The sequence below is a fragment of the Narcine bancroftii genome, chromosome 9 (genome assembly GCF_036971445.1).
Source record: "Narcine bancroftii isolate sNarBan1 chromosome 9, sNarBan1.hap1, whole genome shotgun sequence".
NCBI classification, from domain to species: domain Eukaryota; kingdom Metazoa; phylum Chordata; class Chondrichthyes; order Torpediniformes; family Narcinidae; genus Narcine; species Narcine bancroftii.
In genome coordinates, this window is record NC_091477.1 from 15,799,944 (window position 1) to 15,819,852 (window position 19,909).

At 39.2% G+C, this 19,909-nt stretch overlaps 1 protein-coding gene and 1 long non-coding RNA gene across 4 annotated transcripts in view; one reads left to right on the forward strand and one right to left on the reverse strand.

Moving 5' to 3' along the window:
• Nucleotides 1–19,909, forward strand: part of tenm2a (teneurin transmembrane protein 2a) — a 767,339-nt gene that overhangs the window by 723,947 nt on the left and 23,483 nt on the right. The window contains exons 19-21 of the mRNA XM_069898186.1: nucleotides 4,245–4,388; nucleotides 6,836–7,085; nucleotides 17,828–18,060. Coding sequence (XP_069754287.1) covers nucleotides 4,245–4,388; nucleotides 6,836–7,085; nucleotides 17,828–18,060 — 627 coding nt within the window. The remainder of the gene's footprint in view (nucleotides 1–4,244; nucleotides 4,389–6,835; nucleotides 7,086–17,827; nucleotides 18,061–19,909) is intronic.
• LOC138743225 (uncharacterized) overlaps nucleotides 1–19,909 on the reverse strand; it is an 85,443-nt gene that overhangs the window by 9,686 nt on the left and 55,848 nt on the right. For 2 of the 3 annotated variants that reach the window (XR_011344739.1, XR_011344736.1), the window contains exon 4: nucleotides 17,493–17,528. The exons of the other annotated variant lie outside the window; for it this stretch is intronic. This is a non-coding gene — a long non-coding RNA (uncharacterized lncRNA). The remainder of the gene's footprint in view (nucleotides 1–17,492; nucleotides 17,529–19,909) is intronic. 3 annotated transcript variants of the gene reach the window in all.

Here is a 19,909-nt window from a genome sequence, read left to right on the forward strand (position 1 = left end):
TTTCATCCATTTAATTTATTTATGCTGCTCATTCGCCTTTGATGTTGTCATTATTTTACTTTTTCATTCTAAGTGTTCTTTATTCAATGTTATCCATCCATCTCAGCCTAAGAAGATTCTCTAGCATTTAGTTTACTTTATCCTTATTAATTGAAATATTCCACCTTTCAATTGAGTGGCATTATCTGACTCCATCTCAAAATCCATTCTATAGCAATGTAAACTCCAATTGGATGTAAAATTTTGGAAGTATATTGTGCACTCCAGCAAAGTGTGTGTGTGTGTGTGTGTGTGTGTGTGTGTGTGTGTGTGTGTGTGTGTGTGTGTGTGTGTGTGTGTGTGTGTGTGTGTGTGTGTGTGTGTGTGTGTGTGTGTGTGTGTGACAAACCAGAAGCCTGAGTACAGGGTTAATGGTCAGTTACTTAAGGCAGATGAACAGAGGGACCTTGGAGTTCAAATGCATGCATCCCTCAAGGTCATCGCACAAGTTGATAAGATGGTTAAAAAGGCCTATGGGATGCTGGGCTTCATTAATAGGGGGTTGAGTTTAAGAGTAGAGAGGTCGAGTTGCATCTCTACAAATCTGTGGTGAGACCACACTTACAGCATCGTGTTCAGTTCTGATCAACTCATTATTGGAAGGATGTGGAAGCTATGGAGATGGTGCAGAGGAGATTTACCAGGATGTTGTCTGGATTGGAAAATAAGTCTTTGAGGCAAGGTTAGCAGATCTGGGATTTTCTCTTTGAAGCATAAAAGAATGAGAGGAGACTTAATAGAAGTCTACAAGATTATGAGAGGCAGAGATAAGGTGGACAGCTAGTGCCTATTTCCCAGGGCAGGAAGGGAGGGAAGTTTAGGGGAGACAGCAGGGGTAAGTTTTTTTATGTCGATAGTTGTGGGTGCCTGAAATGCCTTGCCAGGGATGATAGTGGAGGCTGAAACATTAGGGGCATTTAGGAGATGCTTACACAGGTACATGGATAGAAGAAAAATAGAGGGTTATGAGGTAGGGAGGGTTTAGTATTTTTTTAAGAAATATATGCGTCGGCTCAATATTGAGGACTGAAGGGCCTGTTCTGTGCTTTAGTGTTCTATGTTTTATGTATGCTGTACAAATCAGAAAACCAGATAAAATGTCTAACACCTAATTCTCTCTAACACTTTTCAACATCTTATCTTCCATCTGGGCACTCTCTAACCAGATTACAGTAACATCGACTTCTCTGTTTTCAATTAGGCCCCTCCCCTGTCCATCTCTTTCCTTTCCCATCCCTCTCTCTCTCTCTCTTTGCCTCCAGCTCCCCACCCCCTTTCCTCTCCAGAGAACTACTCCCTACCCTGTCATTGCTCAGGGTTTTTCTCTTCTGCCCTCTCACCCATATCCACCCCAGACCTGTTGGCCTGTACTCCTCCTCCCCTCACCTTTTAATTCTGCCTGCTTTTTTTGCTCATGCCTTGGGGAAGGGCTCCAGCTCAAAATTCTGAAATCTTTGCTTCTTATGAACACTGCATGATGCTGAGTTTCCCCAGCACTTTTGTGTATTAAACAATGCCTGAGCAATCTCTGCAACATCAAACAAGATAGTATGATTAATTTCAATGAGTGGAAAATGTTCCTGCATTTCAGCTTCTGATAACATCCAGATAGACACACCTTCAGCAGCAGAGCTGATTAGCATTGGGATTCGTACGTCTCAGCTGTGATGTTCTCTTTATTCATCAGACTGACAATAAAACAGCTTTTTGTTCTTAACTGCGTTCTTAGCCCCTTGTTCAACTCGCCATGCACCTATGACTGTCTGGCTTGGTATGACAAATACGCCAGCGACAAATTTGCTGACAATACCACGGTAGAGGGTTATATAAAAAGGGGCTGTGAGTCAGCATACAGGAGGGGGATTGAAAACTTGGCTGAATGGTGCACTAACAACAATCTTGCACTCAATGACACCAAAACCAAGGAGCTGGTTGTTGATTTCAAGAACGGAAAACCGAGCTGTGTGATCCAGTGATCCTTGGGGGATCAGAGGTGGAGGGGGTGACCAAATTTACATTCTTGGGAGTCACTATCTCAGAGGATCTTTCCTAGATCAACACACTTATGGGCATCGTGAAGAAAGCACACTTCCTCAGGAGTTTGTGGAGGCTTGTTATAACATCGGAAACCCTGGCAAATTTCTACAGATATGTGATGGGAAATGTGCTGAGTGGCTGCATCACAGTCTGGTATGGGGATACCAATGCCCCTGAGTGTGAAGCCCTGAAAGAAGTCGTGGTCACAACCCAGCACATCACAGGCAAACCGCTCCCTATTATTGAGAGTATCTACAGGGAACACTGCCTTCGGAGAGCAGCACCAATCATCACGGATCCACATCACCCAGAACACAAGACTCACATCACCAGGTTCAGGAACAGCTGCTGCCCCTCCACCATCAGACAAGTTAACAAACTTAATCAGGGATTCTTTGCAAGACTCTTACTTTTGCACTTTATTTATTGTTTCGTTTTCTTCATGTATTGTACAATCTATTTGTTTCTATTTCTTTATTTGTTTACATGGGAATGTTAAGTAGTTTTCTCTGCACCTCCAGTAAGTGGTAATTCTGCCTCGCCTACAGGAAAAAGAATCTCAGGGTTGTATGTGATGGCATATATGTACTCTGACAATAAATCTGAAATCTTCAAGATGAAAGATATCTTCTCTGTTCCTCTTGACCACAATAAAACAAACAAGTCATTGAACATTCACCACCTCTTCACATCCCTTTCCATGTACTGTATCAGCAGCTATGTTTTGAAGGCATCCATTATTTAGAAGCCAGTTAAGATTGCAGTCTGCTGTCCCACTTGCCTTTACCTTAATCTGCACAGAAGAGCAGGTTAATATCAGGAGTGGTGCAAAGTAGACAAGGAATTGGACAATATCAGCAATTTAGCCAATCATACACCTGGTTGACAACAGACATGTACGGTTAATATCTTCCTTTTGGTATTTTTCATTTATTTTGATCAAATTGATGCTGTAACCTGTATTCCTGTCAAAGAAAGGTACGACTGGAATGCTTGAATAAGTCCTCAATATTCTTGCAATAATTGGATTTTAAACCCATCTCCTGAATTATCTAAAAGCTAAATTTGTCTTTGAAAGAAAACCTTTTCATTTGAAATTAAAGATTTAATTGACTTTTTACAGTCTTTCACAGAGTCAGATAATAGGTTGACATTCTGTGCACTTTTTTGACAAAATGAGTCTATTTTTGCAAGGTTTATTAACCTTTTAACCCGACATCAGCTTTTTTTTCTCTTGGCAACTCTTCACTGTTATTAACTATCTGTATTAAAAGAATTAACTAACACCAGTATACTTCACGCACTGCATTATAATGTAAAGCACCTTCACTGTCTTGGGGAGAAAATAAGAGGGCTACAATGAGTGGTCAACATATGTGCTATAAAGCAGATTCTTATTGCCAGGTAATTATCTTGATTTCCAAATCCAGCCAGTCCTAACTGTTCTGTGCCATTTGGGGCCCAATCATTTCAGAAATGAGTAAGAATATGCTATTTGGTTTGTGGGTACATCCATAGTAGAACAGCTAGACCATCTGCCACCTTTCAGCTCCAGAATCTTGAGTTCAATCATGACTTCCAGTGCAGCCTGTTTGGAATTTGCATTTCTCTTTATGACCACATGGGTTTCTTCTGTCTGCTCTGGATTCCTCCCATAGATGTGGCAGCTGATCAGTTAATTGCCCACTGAATTGTAGAATGAGTGAGGAGATTTTGGGACTGTGGCAAGAATAAAATGGGAATAAATGCAAATTGGTGCTTATTAGTCAGCACAGTATTGATGGGCCAAAGGACCTGTTTCATGACAGTATAAATCATGACTTTGATCCTCACCTAACCTCCTCTTCCAACCTTCCAGAGCAACAGTTCTAAACCAGTGGGCCTCAGGTATCTCTATGTGGCTCTTTAAAAATGTTAAATAATATACTTTAAATTAAATAAAGAGGTGTTCTATACAGAACTGCCTTTTACTTTAAAATGTTGCTCAGTCATTGTCAATAGTGGGCCAGAGTCTGAGAAAGCTTGAGAACCACTGTAAGGAATAATGTATTATTGAACAATGCAACATATTGAATTAGGACAAAAAGAAGGGAGGTCAGATTTGATGTGTTATAATGACTGAGAAAATCATCGATATTGATGTTAAACTTTTTTCAATTTTTTTTCAGTGTCTGTTGGATATGAATATGAATCTTGTCCAAATCTTATACTCTGGGAGAAGAGAACTGCTCTACTGCAGGGCTATGAACTGGATCCATCCAATCTGGGTGGTTGGTCATTGGACAAGCACCATGCATTGAATGTTAAAAGTGGTGGGTTGGCCAGTTTCTAGCACCTAATTCTATTTGCTTTGTTTCAATGTAATTCTTGTAAAGGCAATACCTCCATCCTAGTGGGATTGGTGTAGTTGGGCCATAAGGTCACATGGACAAGGTGGGCCCCAGGGCCCTCTCATGCTCTGCCATTCCATGATTCTAAATGTCTTTTCTACATCAATTACCTAATTTAGATTCAGACAGGTATTGCAACTCTTTTATATCGATATGATGTGCAGAATTACTTTTTAGAGGGAAAATTATGGAAATTTACACCACGGAATTAAGCCCAAAATTAATCCCTTGACATAGGGGGAGCAGGGTAGGTGGCCAATCGATAGATTATAAGGTTCGCAGGATTAGAGATGATAGAAATGCTCTTATGACACAAAGAAGTAATTCATACCTGCATGGTTGATTTTGGATGCATTAGTTGTCTTATGTGTATTCTTTTTCTGATGCTTGCATACAATTCACATGTTTGGCATTGAGCCTGTTGCTCTCTTTGGCATTATTACCAATGCCTCCCTGACTCTCTAAACATGGTGTAATTTAAATGGGGAGCAAACAATATTTGCAAGAGTCATTATCTAATGGAGTCTCAAAATTTCAAGCCACATGCATCATGCATCGATTGGGAGGTTAAAGTAGAATGAGACTTGCTTTTCGTCGCTGCCCTTTTTTAAGTAACAGCCATCCTCTTCAGCCCAAAGATGATGGAAAAACATATCTCTGCAAGGACCTACATAATTTCTTCCATGTATAGGCTTAAATCTAACAAATGCCTTCCTTTATTCTTGACCAGAGCCTCAATATGCTTCATCAACCCAGGTTCCCTAAACCTACCTGCCTTGCCCATCATGCCAACAGAACAAGCTGTCTCTGTATTTGACAATAAAATAATTATAAGCCTCTCAAGCATTCCCCTTACCTGCGGAAATTCTGTCTTAATCAACTTTTGGAAATTCCTGCCTCCTGCCTCCAAAATCTGCCTTTCCCCAGTTTCGGGCCTTGATTTGTGGACCATCCTATCATGCTCCATTACTATTTTAAAACTGAGTAATTGAGTAATGGTCACTGGTCACAAGGTGCTTCCCCACTGACACTTCAATCATTTATTCTATCTTGTTCCTGAAGAGGTGGTCCGGTGTTGTGCCCTCTCGAGTAGGATCCTCGATATATTAATTTAAGAATTTTTGTAAGATACACTTAACAAATTCCACCCTGGCAAAGCCTTTTGGTCTATGAGTGTCTCCACCAATACTAGAGACTTTAAATTCTCGCAGCAATACTACCCTATTAATCTAACAGCTATCTGTGATCTTATATATCTGATCCTCCAAATTCCCATGACTATTGGGTGTCGTTGATGCTGTGCCATCTAAATGATTACCTTGTTTCTAAGTTCTACTGGATGACCCCCAAGAATATTCTCTCTAATCACTTGTTGTTATGTCATTCCTCATCAAGAGGTATAATCCCCACCACTCTCCCCCCCGGTCCCTGAATCTCTATCACACCTGTGGCATCTGTACCCTGGACCACTGAGCTACCAGTCTTGTTTTAGCCAAGTTTCTGTAATAGCTATAATGACCTAGTATCTTGAGCCAATCCATGCCTTATCTATTTATGCTTGTGTTGAAATATATGCAATTTAAACCATTGGTCTTTCCTCGCTCTTTTCCGTACTCCTGTCTGTACTATCCGAAAGCTTGCTCTCTCTGACTATAAATTTTCACCTCAAATTATCAGTGCCTCATCTCTGCTTGGGGCCCCAGCTTTTGCCAATCTGGATTAAATCCTCCCAAGTGGCAGTAGCAAATCTCCATGCCAGGATATTTGTCTTCCTCCAGTTCAGGAGCAAATCATCCCTCTTGCACAGGTCACAAATGCCTCAGAATAGATCCCCTGCACCAGCCACACAACCATCCAGCCTCTCTTTCTATTCTTAATTTCAGTAATACAAAAGAGTATGAGGAATTGGTGTCGGAGAAGGCCCTCTCCTTTGCTATTCAATAATACAACGGTTGATTTTCAGCTGAATCACTTTTCCTGCACAAACATCTCTGATTCCCTAGTATTTAAAAGTCAATATATCTCTAATTGTGAGACTCCACTGGGTAGAGAGAATTCAAAAAAAAAAATCACTTTCTCTGGATGAAGAAGTGTTTTTCTCATCTCAGTTCTGACTCCTTTTCTTATAAACATTGTGAGTCCCCAGCCTGGGGAAATATTATCCCCATGTCTGCCACGATCAAACTCCATTGTAATTTTGCGCATCATCTCATTCTTGCAAACTCAAGAGAACATAAATCAACGGTGTTTAATTTCCCCTCAATTCATATCAGACAGTCTCTGCCATTCAATTGTGAGCAACCTTTTATGCTGTTGAGATAACTGTGCATTTCAAAATGCTACTGCTAACCTGTTATTTGTTAATGCAGGTGTCCTGCATAAAGGAAATGGGGAAAACCAGTTTCTGTCTCAGCAGCCAGCAGTGATCAGCAGCATCATGGGAAATGGGCGCAGGAGGAGCATCTCCTGTCCCAGTTGTAATGGTCTTGCTGATGGAAATAAACTCCTGGCCCCAGTGGCCTTGGCTGTTGGTATAGACGGCAGCCTATACATTGGAGATTTCAACTTTATCAGGCGTGTCTTTCCTGCCAAGAATGTCACCAGTATCCTGGAGCTGAGGTAGGAGATATGGTCATTAATCATTACTGCCTGGTGATTTCTCATTCGTTGTCATACTGGTATAAGCAACTGTGACAGAATTTGCTATCGATTATAAGTGGAATACAGGTGAATATTCAAAAAATTTCAAAATGCCTTCCTACTATTTCAAAATTAATTTGCTATTAATCTATAGTATTATCATTTTAATGTAATTTATTAATCATTCTGCTAATCTTTAAATCCTGGACTGGAAATAATAACAAATATACTTTTGCTGATTTGAACTGTTCCCATTCAACTCACATTTTATGCTATTCAACAGATATACCATGAAAAACAGCAGACTAAACAGTTTAATGTAAACTCGCGATGATAATCCTGAGCCTGGCTTCAACAACAGTTCTAATTTATCAGGCCCTGTGACCAGTAATCCCAGTGAACTATCAAATCAAACTGGACTTGCAGTTACTGGACCCATGAATAGGGGAAGCTAGATTGATTACTCATTTACCACCCCACCCGGCTCCAACATAAGATGTTGAATGCATTGAAATTATTTTTGTGTACACTTTTATATTATTTAAAAATTTGATTTTGTATTAATATATTTTTGCCCTAAAACAGTTAATTTTATTATAATTCTGAATGCTTAACCATCTGGAAATTCAAGTTTGGTTTTTTTTCCTTCATTGTTGACAACTAATTACATTTAAAAACCAGCACAAAATTGTGAAGGGGAAAACTGAAATGTCAAATAGCATTCAGAAAATCAGCTTGGCAGAAATCACTAATCAAATCCCTTCGTTCATCCAAATGCTAGCAAAATATAGAGATGCTTCAAATTCTTGGGAAATAAAGACAAAAATGACACAAAATATCAAAGAATGTCATGAAAGATACCATACCCTCTCCAACGGTGTTCATAGACTGAAATACATTCAAAGCAGTCAGCTATTTTTAGCTTAATGTTATACAATAACTCACACCTACTTGCTTTCACCCACCAGCTCTGTGCTAAATGATATACATTTGCTTCAATCGGGCATATTTTTACAAAATAAATTCACCATTTCTTCAACCCTGGTCGCTCTTGATCCCTGTAACCTTCTTGAGCACTTTGTCTCTCTTACTTTCCTGTGAGTTTAATTGCCCTCCCTTCTATAAATCTCTTTGCCTCTCTGCTGCCATGCACTTCTTAAACATTCCTTGTAAACATTCTTCTTTTACTCCCAATATTAATATCCTTTCATTTTGATTAATATCCAATTTCATTTGATGTTCCTGTGAAGCACCTTGGATATTTCACCACATTGTGAGTGAAGCACAAATGCACATTAATGAGAAGTGGTGTTCAACCACTTGTAGTTTTTGGAGTTCTTGTCATTTTTGTTGCCATCTCTTTTTCTTTTCTTGTTCATTCACTGAACTCATGGATCCTTCCACTGGCAGTAAATATTGATTTACATGGTGAGAGGAGGATCAGCCGTCAGAAAGGGTCCTAGTGTTGTGACTTGGAGCCTCCTGCTGTGGCCATTGTTGCTATGTGAAACAACAATGTTAGATTTTCTTTGCAAAAACAGTCCAGTCTTGATGCTATTCTATATATTTACAATGACACACCTATTTATAATGTCTTCAGATAATTAGACCATAAAACATGGGAGCAGAAATAGGTTATTCAACCCATCGAGTCTGCCCCTCTCTTCTATCATGGCCTCGTCCATTTTCCCATTCAGCCCCAATGACCAGCTGTCTCCCCATAACCTTTGGTCCCCTGCCTAATCAAGAACCTATCAATCTCTGCCTTAAATACACCCAATGACTGCCTGTGGCAACAAATTCCACAGATTTACCACCCTCTGGCTGAAGAAATTCCTAAGCACTTCTGTTCTAAGTGGAAGCCCTTTAATCCTGAAGTTGTGCCCTCTGGTCCTAGACTCTCACCATGGGAAACAACCTTTCAACATTTGAAATGTCTCAGTGAGATCCCCACTCATTCTTCTAAATTCCAACTAATACAGCCCAAGAGCTATCATCAACACCTCATATGATAATCCTTTCACTCCTAGAATCATCCTAATGAACCGTGAACCTCCTTTGAACCTTCTTCAACCTTATCACACTGTTTCTTAAATGAGAAGCCCAAAACTGCTCACAATGCTCCAAGTGAGATCTCACCCGTTGCCTAAAAGAGCTGTGCACATGCAGCTTCTACCAGGTGGTCAAGAGGCATCATTAGAATGAGTCATGGAGAGAGCTGCCGTGCTTTGCACTCATCCCTGCTCTAATATTGTATTCCTTCCTTTTCCTTTGTTTGTTCCCTTTTCCAAATTACTGTGCTGGTAAAGATTAATTCCCATCCCTTCTCCCTCAGGGCCTTTCCTTGGAGTGAAAGTTTTGCTCACAATTCAGAATGCCTATTAAGTGCATCCCCAATTTGATCCTGACAAACATGATGAAAACTGACAGTTAAGATGTATCAGTAAAATGAAAAGGTAATGTGCTGATATGAGCTCTCGGTGAATTGGTGTATGATGCTCCAGACTCTAGTGTGCAGATTCAGCACCTGTGATTCACCTTCAGCCAGCCTGATCTGATCTCAACCATGCCCTAGGGTAGCTGCTGAGTGAAAGCAGGTGCTTCCCTGCATGAAGTGAGGAAAAGGTGAAGCTTTGCTCTTGTCTGGTTCTGCACACGTACAGCTTCAAGCAGGTGGTCAAGGGGCATCAATGGCATGAGTCATGGAATGAGCTCCAATGCTTTCCAGACATTATGCGAAGCAGGAAGGCTCAGAAGAGGCATAGAATAATAAGTTGGCAGCTAAATCAAATAGAATTTTATGATTCTTTGTACCTTGGTTACAGTATTTCATTTTCCTTTCACAAACAAGGAAGAGTTGACTCAATGCTTCTAATTAAACCAGACATCCTCACCCTTATTCTTGAACAAAATAATCTTGTTTCCTCTAAATGTGTTGGTGATGTATCAGCAAGTTTCAAAATATAATGCATGTTTGAGCAACAAAAAGTCTGCTGAGGGGGGGTTGGGAGAGAATTCCAAACAAAGAGAAGACTCATTACATAGTTTTGAATATTTGACGTTGCATGTCACTGCACTCACTTTAGACTTTCTATACTTAGCAAATGTATGAATGTAATGTTTGCTGAAACAGTGGGCAGAATCTAAATACATGAATAAGATGTGTCCTGCTACTGGAACGGAGAGAAAAACAAATTTGGTGGTTACCAATGTTGGGTGATTTTTGTTCTCATTTCTATTATTTTTGTATCACCTTTCTGTTAGCTGTTCAAACATGTCTCACATTGAATGTTGGAACAACCTAAAATCTCCAATCTACATTTCAATTCATTGCTGCTATTTGCATCCCTCTGCACCAAAGATCATGCTACTGGTTTGATTGGCTGAATTGTGTGGCTGTAGCATTTTAGATGTCAAAAACAGATGCAGTTTTTATAGTCTTGGAGGGGGGTGGGGGGTGGGGAAACCATTTAAAATTTCTACCATTAACAATTTCTTTGATAGTATGATTAGGCTCACGAACCTAGTGGTTAGCCACAGTGCTGATATTGATCTTAATTTGAATTTTAGTAACCTTTTTTATCCCGTCACGACTGTCAGTGTTTAAGCGCTTCAGCAATCATTTAATAAACTTATGATGTAATAATGTATGTCTCAGATAATTTTTGCCTGTTCCTCTTTCTCTTTTGCTGTCTTTCCACAAAGAAATAAAGATTTTAGACATAGGTAAGCCAATCACTTTAACCTGTCTTCTTGAGAGAGAATATCTTGTCTCCTTTCTTTGTCCTGTAACTGTTTCATCTGCTTTAGACAGAGGTAAATCTTGTGAATAAGTTTTGAAGTTACCTGTAGAAGCTTGTGTCCTTGTGTATAGTTCATAGTTTATCAGCAGCTGTGAGTGGAAGAGGGATAAGCCTCTGGGCTTTATCTTTGACAATTTTCATGTGGCCTTAAAGTTGATAAAGCAAAGCGAATGTCTCCTTTTCAAACTATTTCCTGTCTTTAAAATATTAACATAGGCAAGGATTTCAAGCCCTACATCATGAATTGTGTCTGTTTCCATAATCCTGAACACTGATGCTTTTTAGGTGAATTTTCCTCACCTTTCTGGTGGATGTAAAATACCTAGACATTATTCAAATGGGGGAAGTTGTTCACTGCGCGGATCTAAGGTTCATTGAGATGTTTCCTTTTATCACTCTCTACCCAAATCACTCAATTTCTTTCCAACCCAAGCCCCTCTGGCACCCTTCACTGGCATTGCCATAACCCTTGCCTGAGCACCTTACTGATTTTTGTTAGCTGATATTTTTTCAGTCCCTTCCACTAGCCCCATGTAGCCCCAACAACTTTGAAGATTATTTTAAATGTTCTGCCATGCTAAAATATATACAGGTATGTGCAATGCCTTGGACCTTGAATGCCACTGAATATTACTCTGTTGGACTCACAAAGAGATTTTCTTTGGCTGACCACACAACGCATCATTAATGTGCTCCATACTGGAACTATTAATTTCTCATACAAAAAGAAATGTTGCCTTCTACTCACCATAACATATCCATGGCTGTTGATCTGATCAAGCCCCATATCACCACCCTTCCAGCGACATCACCCATTAAATTTATAAAGGTCCTTCACTCTGGAAGCTCCTCCAATACATCTTCACCTCCACTCCCAAAGGAATGCTGACATACATGGATCTGGCTCTATTGGTTAAGGCATTGACAAATTGTTCTTGCAGAACTACACAAATCTCTTCATACACCAAAATGTCATATCAAGAATATTGCAGATTGGAAATATATCATAAACCTTCTTTGCTCTATTTAACAGATTTTTAAATCTCTCTTCCTGTCTTTTCTATCCTTATCTCCATCAGAAAGTGTAAAGGGTTCTTGGACCTCGTATCACTAAGGTGTGACCTTAATTGAGCTGAACTTCTCAAATTTCCACCACGGCTCGTCCCTGAAGTTGCATCTCACTCATCCTGCATTGCACTTCATGCATGCTCATGTTAATCACAACAACTCATTTCAGCTCTCTCAACCTTAACTTTAATAAAGTGTTAACAACTTAGTATTCTCTTCTGGGTTTCATGGTAGACCAATACTAGAATTCTTGATCAAGGCCATGCCCATCTCTCTTCATTACCCATCACTTCTCTGTCCACCAAGCCTTTCTTTACCCTCCAAAGTCTATGTGATGTCCATGCATATTTTCCCCTTGTCTGAATTCCTCAAATCATGCTTCTGCCTTTGTCCAGGCACTGAAAGAATGAAGACAACAATAAGTTGTTATTATTACCATAACTCCACAGAATGTCCCAAGACACGTCACACCAGCCTAATCAAGCAAATTCTGACACTGGGCCACATGACCAAATGTTAGAACAATTGGCGAAAGCTTTGGCTGAAAATAGTGTCTTAAAGAGAGATTGTGTTTTGGAGATTTTGGGGAAGACATTCCAAAGCCCAGCACTTGGGTGGTTGATGGCTCAGACCTCATAGAGTGATTAAAGTCAGCAATGATTAAAGGGCCAGAGGTGGAGAACAGATAGGTCAGATAAGAGGTCATGGCTTCTGAGATAGGAGGAGAAAGGCTACGGAAGAAACTGAAAACCAGGTTGAAAATTTTCAAAATGAAGTGTTTTATCTAAACCATGTCCAAATGACATCTGTTATCTTTCATGCACCCTATGTGACTCTAACAAAAACAAAGAGTTCCTCCTTATGCTTCAAGGTCTGGCCTGTAGCTTTTTACACCATTCTCCTCACTCAGACGCATTCATTAACCAATCACTAACCAGGATTTCTCTTTGTGCTTCATTATTTCTGGTGTCTCCCAAGGATTAATCTTTGACTCTATCCTACTGCTCATCAATATGCTGTCCTGAATGAGTCTGTATGAAAGAACTGTAAGAATTTTGTTCATTTATGCGCTATGCATCCTTTGCCCATCTCCTGACCTAGTCACATGGTGGTGTAAGCATGACAATAGGTTTCTAGATCAAGACAATGAGTGACTCAAAGGGGAACATTTAGTTTAGGGTGTTCCAAGCACTTGCTATCTTTAACAACCTTGGCAGCAGAATTCGTGAGTTTCAGATATCTGACTGAAGATGATGTATACACTATTCACATCTCACTGATAGTGAAAAGAGTGAATGTTTAGCTTGATGAAAGAGCTGTAAATGAATCAGTCTTTTTTGTCCCAGGTGTTGAGCTCCTTGAGTTTTGCTTCAAGTGCTGAGGAGTATTCCTCACACTCTTGCCTTGTAGATTGAGGAGAGGCATCTGGACATTAGAACTTTGCCACAACTCAGCAAGATTATATTCTCAGTGAATAGATTACTTATGCTTCGAGTCAATCCTGAACGACATGATACTGATGACTGGGCCCAAAGTAAGGGGAGTTTTGTTTAACATCAAGTGAAGCTGGTTAGATGTCATGGAAAATACCGTAACTGCATGGCATTTCTGTCGAATGAATATTTTTACAGTTTCCCTCTGTTCACTGATGACACCATGCTCTACCTCACCACCACCTCATTTGAATTATTTATTTTCTCTACATTGTCTGCCAATACAAAGAGAAGAAATTCCTTTGGAATATGCTCCCTTGCATCAATCCCACCACAATACAGATAAATGATACAAGACTGGATATACCTTGATGAAGGGCCTGGTTATCTATCTTCATCTTAGCTATTTAAAGTACACTGTTTGACCTGCTGACTTTCTCCAGAGTTATGTTTTTACTTAATTCACGGCTTTTGCAGACTTTTGTGTTTTACTTCTGTACTAGACTGAATCTTGGCATGATATTTTCTGCCCAGTTCAAGCAGGGATTACTTTTATTCACCTCTACATCATGACCTGATTCCCATCCTACCTCAATTGAACTGGTGAAGAAATACTGATCCTTGTGTTTGCCACCTCTGCAGTTGTCTATTCAAATTCAACCCTGGTTTACACTTTGGACACTTGAAGTCATTGAAACGTTGTTGGTCATATCCCAGTTTGCAGTCAGTTGGTTTGCCCTATTATGACTGTATCTGATGATCAAAATTGCCTCCTGAGGACAAGCTGCTACCACTTGGAAATTCTCAGCCTGGTCTTATAACATGTTAGTTACGCCACATTTGAAGTAGTGTGTGCAGTTGGTCACCTAGCTACAGGAAAGAAATCAATAACATAGAAAGAGGGAAGAGAAGATTTACTAGGATGTTGCCCAGACTTCAGGAACTGAGTTAGAAGGAAAGGTTAAACAGGTTAGGACTTGTTTCCCTGGAGCGTAGAAGAATGAGGGGAGATTTGATAGAGGTATTTAAAATTATGAGGGGGATAGACAGAGTAAATGTAGGCAAGCTTTTTTTCGTCTGAGGGTAGGTGAAAACCAGAGGACATGGGTTAAGGGTGAAAGGGGAAAATTTAGGAGGAACATTAGGGGGAACTTCTTCACACAGAGAATGGTGGGAGTGTGGGATGAGCTGCCAGATGAAGTGGTGAATGCAAGCTTAATTTTAACATTTAGGAAGAATTTGAACAGGTACGTGGTTGAGAGGCTTATGGAGGGCTAAGGACTGGGTGCAGATGAGTGAGATGAGGTAGAAAAACAATTAGGCAAAAACTAGAAGGGCCTGTTTCAGTGCTATAATCCTCTATGGTTCTATGGTTTTCAGGAAAAAAAAATCTTCATTCTAACAATCCAAGCTGCAGCCCTACAATCCTTGGACTTATCTGTAATTCTGGCTTCCTGAGATTCCCTGGTCTTAAATTATAGCATAGAAAATAATGCTTTCACATATAGAGCGCCCACTATTTGGAATTTCTTCCCTAAATCTCTCTACCTTTCTTCCTACCTTTAAGAAATTATTTAAATTGCAGCTCTTTGCACCATCTTTTGTTCAACTACCTTTGGTAGCTCAGTGTCAAATTGCATGTTGTTTTTTTAATCGATTAATCAACAACACCTAAATGAGTTACCTGATTATTTAGCCCATTGCTGTTTGTGAGGGCTTTGCTGCATGCCCCGATAGCTCTTTCTTTTGCCCACAAGCTTCAGAAGTAATCCATTGGCTGTTTTGCATTTTGGAAAGTGCATTTGAATAGATTTTATAGTTGAATATAAGCTCATTTTGTCTTCCTTTATTAATAGGGAGCACTGATGGGCCTAACTCGTTCAGCCAGGCTCGACATCTTTTTCTTCCCATTTCACTATCTATTTGACAAAATTTTTCATCGATATGAGAACATACGATATTATTGAATGAAAACAGACAATTGGTTAATCATATTAGCACTACCAAGTACCGGAAATGGCCTAATATTGTCAAAAGTGCATGTTTTATTTTAATGTATTTCTCTCCTGTAAGCTCTTCTGTGTATTTTTCTGCACTAACTTCCAATCCTATTCTCCCACTCAGATCATTGGGGTTAGAAAGCAGTAATAATTCTGTAGACTATACTTGTTAAATTTCGGTGAAAATGCTTACCTGCACCAAACAATTCATCCCACTGTGTGCGTGAGAATGAAATTATCAATGATGCTCCAATTCATGTTAAAAGCAAAACAGATTCCTGCACAAGCTAGTTGGTAAAATAGCATTCAGGTGTGATGATGTGAAAATCAAAATTTCGGCAATAAAAACTAGAAATGCTCAGCAAGTTAGCCAGTACCTGTGGGAAGGGAAACAGAACTAATGCCTCTGGTCAATGACTGCTCATCAGATGAATAATTTTGACAATTATTCATCAGAAACTTTGGTTGGTTCTCTCTCCAAAAAAATGCTGCCTGACGTGCTGGGTATTTCTAACACCATCCGTTTTTGAATTTTCTGTGATGATGTCGTGAATATGCATATTTAGAGAAAGATGACAATGTGTTTTGCTGAGTATCCTCTTACCAGTTCAAAAGAAAGTCAAGCTAGTGTGATTAATGGCAAACTTTGGATTGTGAGTTCTGTGGATAACAGCAACGGTCTCTCTGCCTGATTTAAAGTCACCCTTAAGCATTCCTAAATGCTCGACCATGCTAGAAATGAACCAAGCTGTCTGTGATTGGTCTGTTTTTCTAACAAAGTAGAGAGCGAAAGCCAGTCTGATTTATCAGTGTTATGCAGGGAGAGCTGACTTGTGCGTGCTCTACTTAATATTGAGTTAGCTGCTCTAAACTCTGACAGCAATAATTTTACTCTTGCCTTCGATCAATCCTGTTTCTAATCACTGTCAAGCAATCCCATGCTCAAAGTGTTACGGCTGTGGGCGCTTATAGAATCAGGTTTCGTTTTGCTGTTCCTCTGATTAAACAGCTGATACTCATAACAAAACCAGAATTATTCCTGAATAATTGGCAGTTGGGTGGGATAATAGAGTAGTTGATATTGCTAGTGAATTACTCCAATGAGGGTTCCCATCACATCTGAAGGTTTAAAGGAAAAAGCAAGATAAAGGGCGAAGAAATAAAATGCAGCATTGCAAAAGCTACATGAAGGAGTTGTGTTAGCATGTTGAAATAATACTCTTGGAAAAACTCTAAGGGGAGGTCATCGAGGCATATGTATTTACTAATGGTCATATTAAGCGATAGTACTTACCCATGTCACCTTTACATCGGTTAATGAACATGCATTATAATATTTTATTCAACTTGTTATTTAGTCTTTTTAATGTACTTTTACGGACTTTGTTCTAGGCCCTTGTGCAATTAAATATTTGTGAATAAAATGCTGAGATGTAATTAGAAAATAATTCTTCAATTTGCCTGAATGTTCAATATGCAGAAGATTATAAATAGCCACAATAAGATACATGGTAAACAAGAGAGATTGCTAATGCTAGTAGACTGGAAAATACAAAAAATGCAGGAGGATCTCAGCAGGTCAGTCAACATCCATGAAAGGCAAGAGATAGTGAACATTTCAGGCAATAACCCTTCATCAGGACTCATTGGGAGTTCCAAGCATGTTGCCTGACTTGCTGAGTTCCTCCATTACTTTGTGTGTTGTTCCAAGACATATGGCGAGTCCTTTCGTCGGTTCCCTTGAGTAAAGCTCAAATTTGAAGCCATTGTCATTTGTTATCAACGGATACATATAAGGGTAGGCTTTGTTATTTATATAACAAATAGACAGGGCTGAAGCAACTAGAAATATGTGAAATTGGTTAAAGTTTTTTAAAAATGCAATTACAAGTAAAAAGTTCCGTTCAACAATTTATCCAATCAAAATTGAATTATAATTTCAGACACTACACATATTTTGAAGAATTCTTTATCTTTTATGTTGATTAGCCTTTTGCTAGGAGATTCAGTAATAGAACCTTAGAATCATAACTTCAGGCCAGTGGATGACAAACTAAGGCATGAAATTGTTCAGATACTCACCGAATGCAAATCAAAGTTAGTTGGGGCCATGAATTCCTAAAACAAATTAAACTGATGTAAATTTTCACAGCGAATTGATTCATAGAGCCACAAGATGACTGATATAAAAAATGGAGATGTCCTGTTTCATGGTAATGCCTGTTATTCTGATATTGTGCAGTTGGAGCAGTTTAGGATGTAAAATAAATGTATTAGCCCACAGTACATGATGAACATTCATTTAAAGCTATTTTTCCAAAAATGTTGCTGCAACCAAGTTGTGCTTTTAGCTTTGGAAGCAAAATCTCTAGCAGGTGATTGCTCAACCTAATTTATACTTTCCTTTCATTTTGAAGCAACAACCCTGCCCATAAGTACTTCATGGCAGTAGATCCTGTCACAGGGGCATTGTATGTATCGGACACAAATAGTCGTCAGATCATCCGTGTTAAGTCTCTCAATGGAGCAAGGGATCTTGCTTCCAATTCAGAGGTGGTGGCAGGGACTGGAGAGCAGTGCCTGCCATTTGATGAAGCCAGATGCGGTGATGGGGGAAAGGCAGTCGAGGCAACGCTAATGAGCCCCAGAGGTATTGTCATTGAAAGAGTCTTCTCTTTGTCACTGTGTGCTTGTCTTCTGTTTGTCTGAGCTTAAATTTAACTGGTTAAATGTAACTGGTTTAATTGACTTCCCACTTTACTTTCTGAGTAAGAGATTGAATGTGGTGGCACACTGGTTACATTACTATACCATTCGTAAGGGACCAGGACTAACAATTCTGCTTTCAAAACCTATCATGTCAGCTGTGGAATTTAAATTTAGTTAATGATCATGAACTTAGGAAAAAATGTCCAATGAGTCTCAGTAATTAAGACTATAAACAATGATCAGCATTAATCCCATCTGACTAATAAATTCACTTGAGGGAGAATCTCTCTCTCTTTGACCAGGTCAAGGCTACATGTGACTCTAGATATCTGGCAAGTGGTTGGCTTTTAAATGCCCTCTGCAGTACTGTTCAAAAAGCTGGTGCAGTGCTAATTTTTTTAGGTGCCAGAGCTCACCAAAAATGGTGACAAGTAGGTCCCCAGAGCAGCGCCATGAGGTGCCCCGAGCTAACCCCTGAGGTGCCAGAGTGGTGCTCCAGTGAACTCCTGCAGTGTTGCACCCCTGGCAATTACAAATAAATGTCACCCTTTCAGGCAATTCCATGATCCCGAAAGTGATGGTAATTTAAATAATTCACTCAATTAATTGTCATGGAAAGGTAGATGGCCTGATATTTTCAAGAACATAAGAAAGATGCGTAGGTCGCGTGGCCCCTCAGGACTGTTAGGTCCAAAATCTGTCTATGTCTGCCTTGAATATGTTCAATGACTCAATGTCTACAGCTCTCAAAGATTCACAACTCTCAGAGAGCAAAGGCATTCCTTCTTATCTTCCCTTTCAATGAATGACTTCATATTCTGGAACTATAGCCCTTCATGTTCAACTCTACCATGAGGAAAAATGCCTATTAGCTACCCTGTCAGATCATACATGTCTCAATAAAATCACCAAACTTCCTGTGAGGATAAGGAAAAACTGCTCAATTTGTTTTGCAATCTAACAATTTGTGTTATGAGAACTTCCCATTTTCAGATGCCGCTGACTGGCATCAGCTTAAAAGATCCATGGCGCCAGTAGCTATAAATTCTCCAAGCCACATGAACAACCAAACAGATTTTAAAAAAATTCATAAATGTCATACCCGAAACCAGAAAGTACAATATGAAACTGATTTTATAAATATCATCCAAATGCACATTGAGGATTGGAGCATGCACATAGGATTGAAGATTGAAAAAGAAATTGAGAAGAGAACATTTTTAAATCGCGTGTATTTTAAAATATTTTCAAAAGGAGTTCACGATATGCACAAAACATATTCAGTCCTGGCACGAGGTTGTTTACAAAGCAATGTTTATGACTTAGCACGCGGTATAATAAACTCATAAATTAGTGCAATATTTTCAGAATATTTTACAGAGGGACATAGCAAGTAGTTTATATTGAGATGAGGTTCAGTGATTTAAATTGATTACACCACAGAAGATAATAAATAGTGCAAACTGTAGAGATATCACTAGCAGGAGCTTTAGAGTTTTTTCAACTTTACATGTCATTTAATACAAAAGTTGACCCCAAAGTTGTGAAAGCAAATACTTTTAAGTTTCCTATCAATGCTACAGTATAGATAAATGGAAATGAGATCACAGGAGAAAGGTTTGCACAGATTACTTACTTACATGCCTTAAAATACTCTGATGGATTATCATCTTCAGTTTTCCCAGGACTATTTTTAAAATATTATGAATACTGGAAAATTAAGAAATGATCTGCACTCTTTATAGGTTTAGGCTTCCAGATATCAGAAATTAATATTGCTAAGATTGATA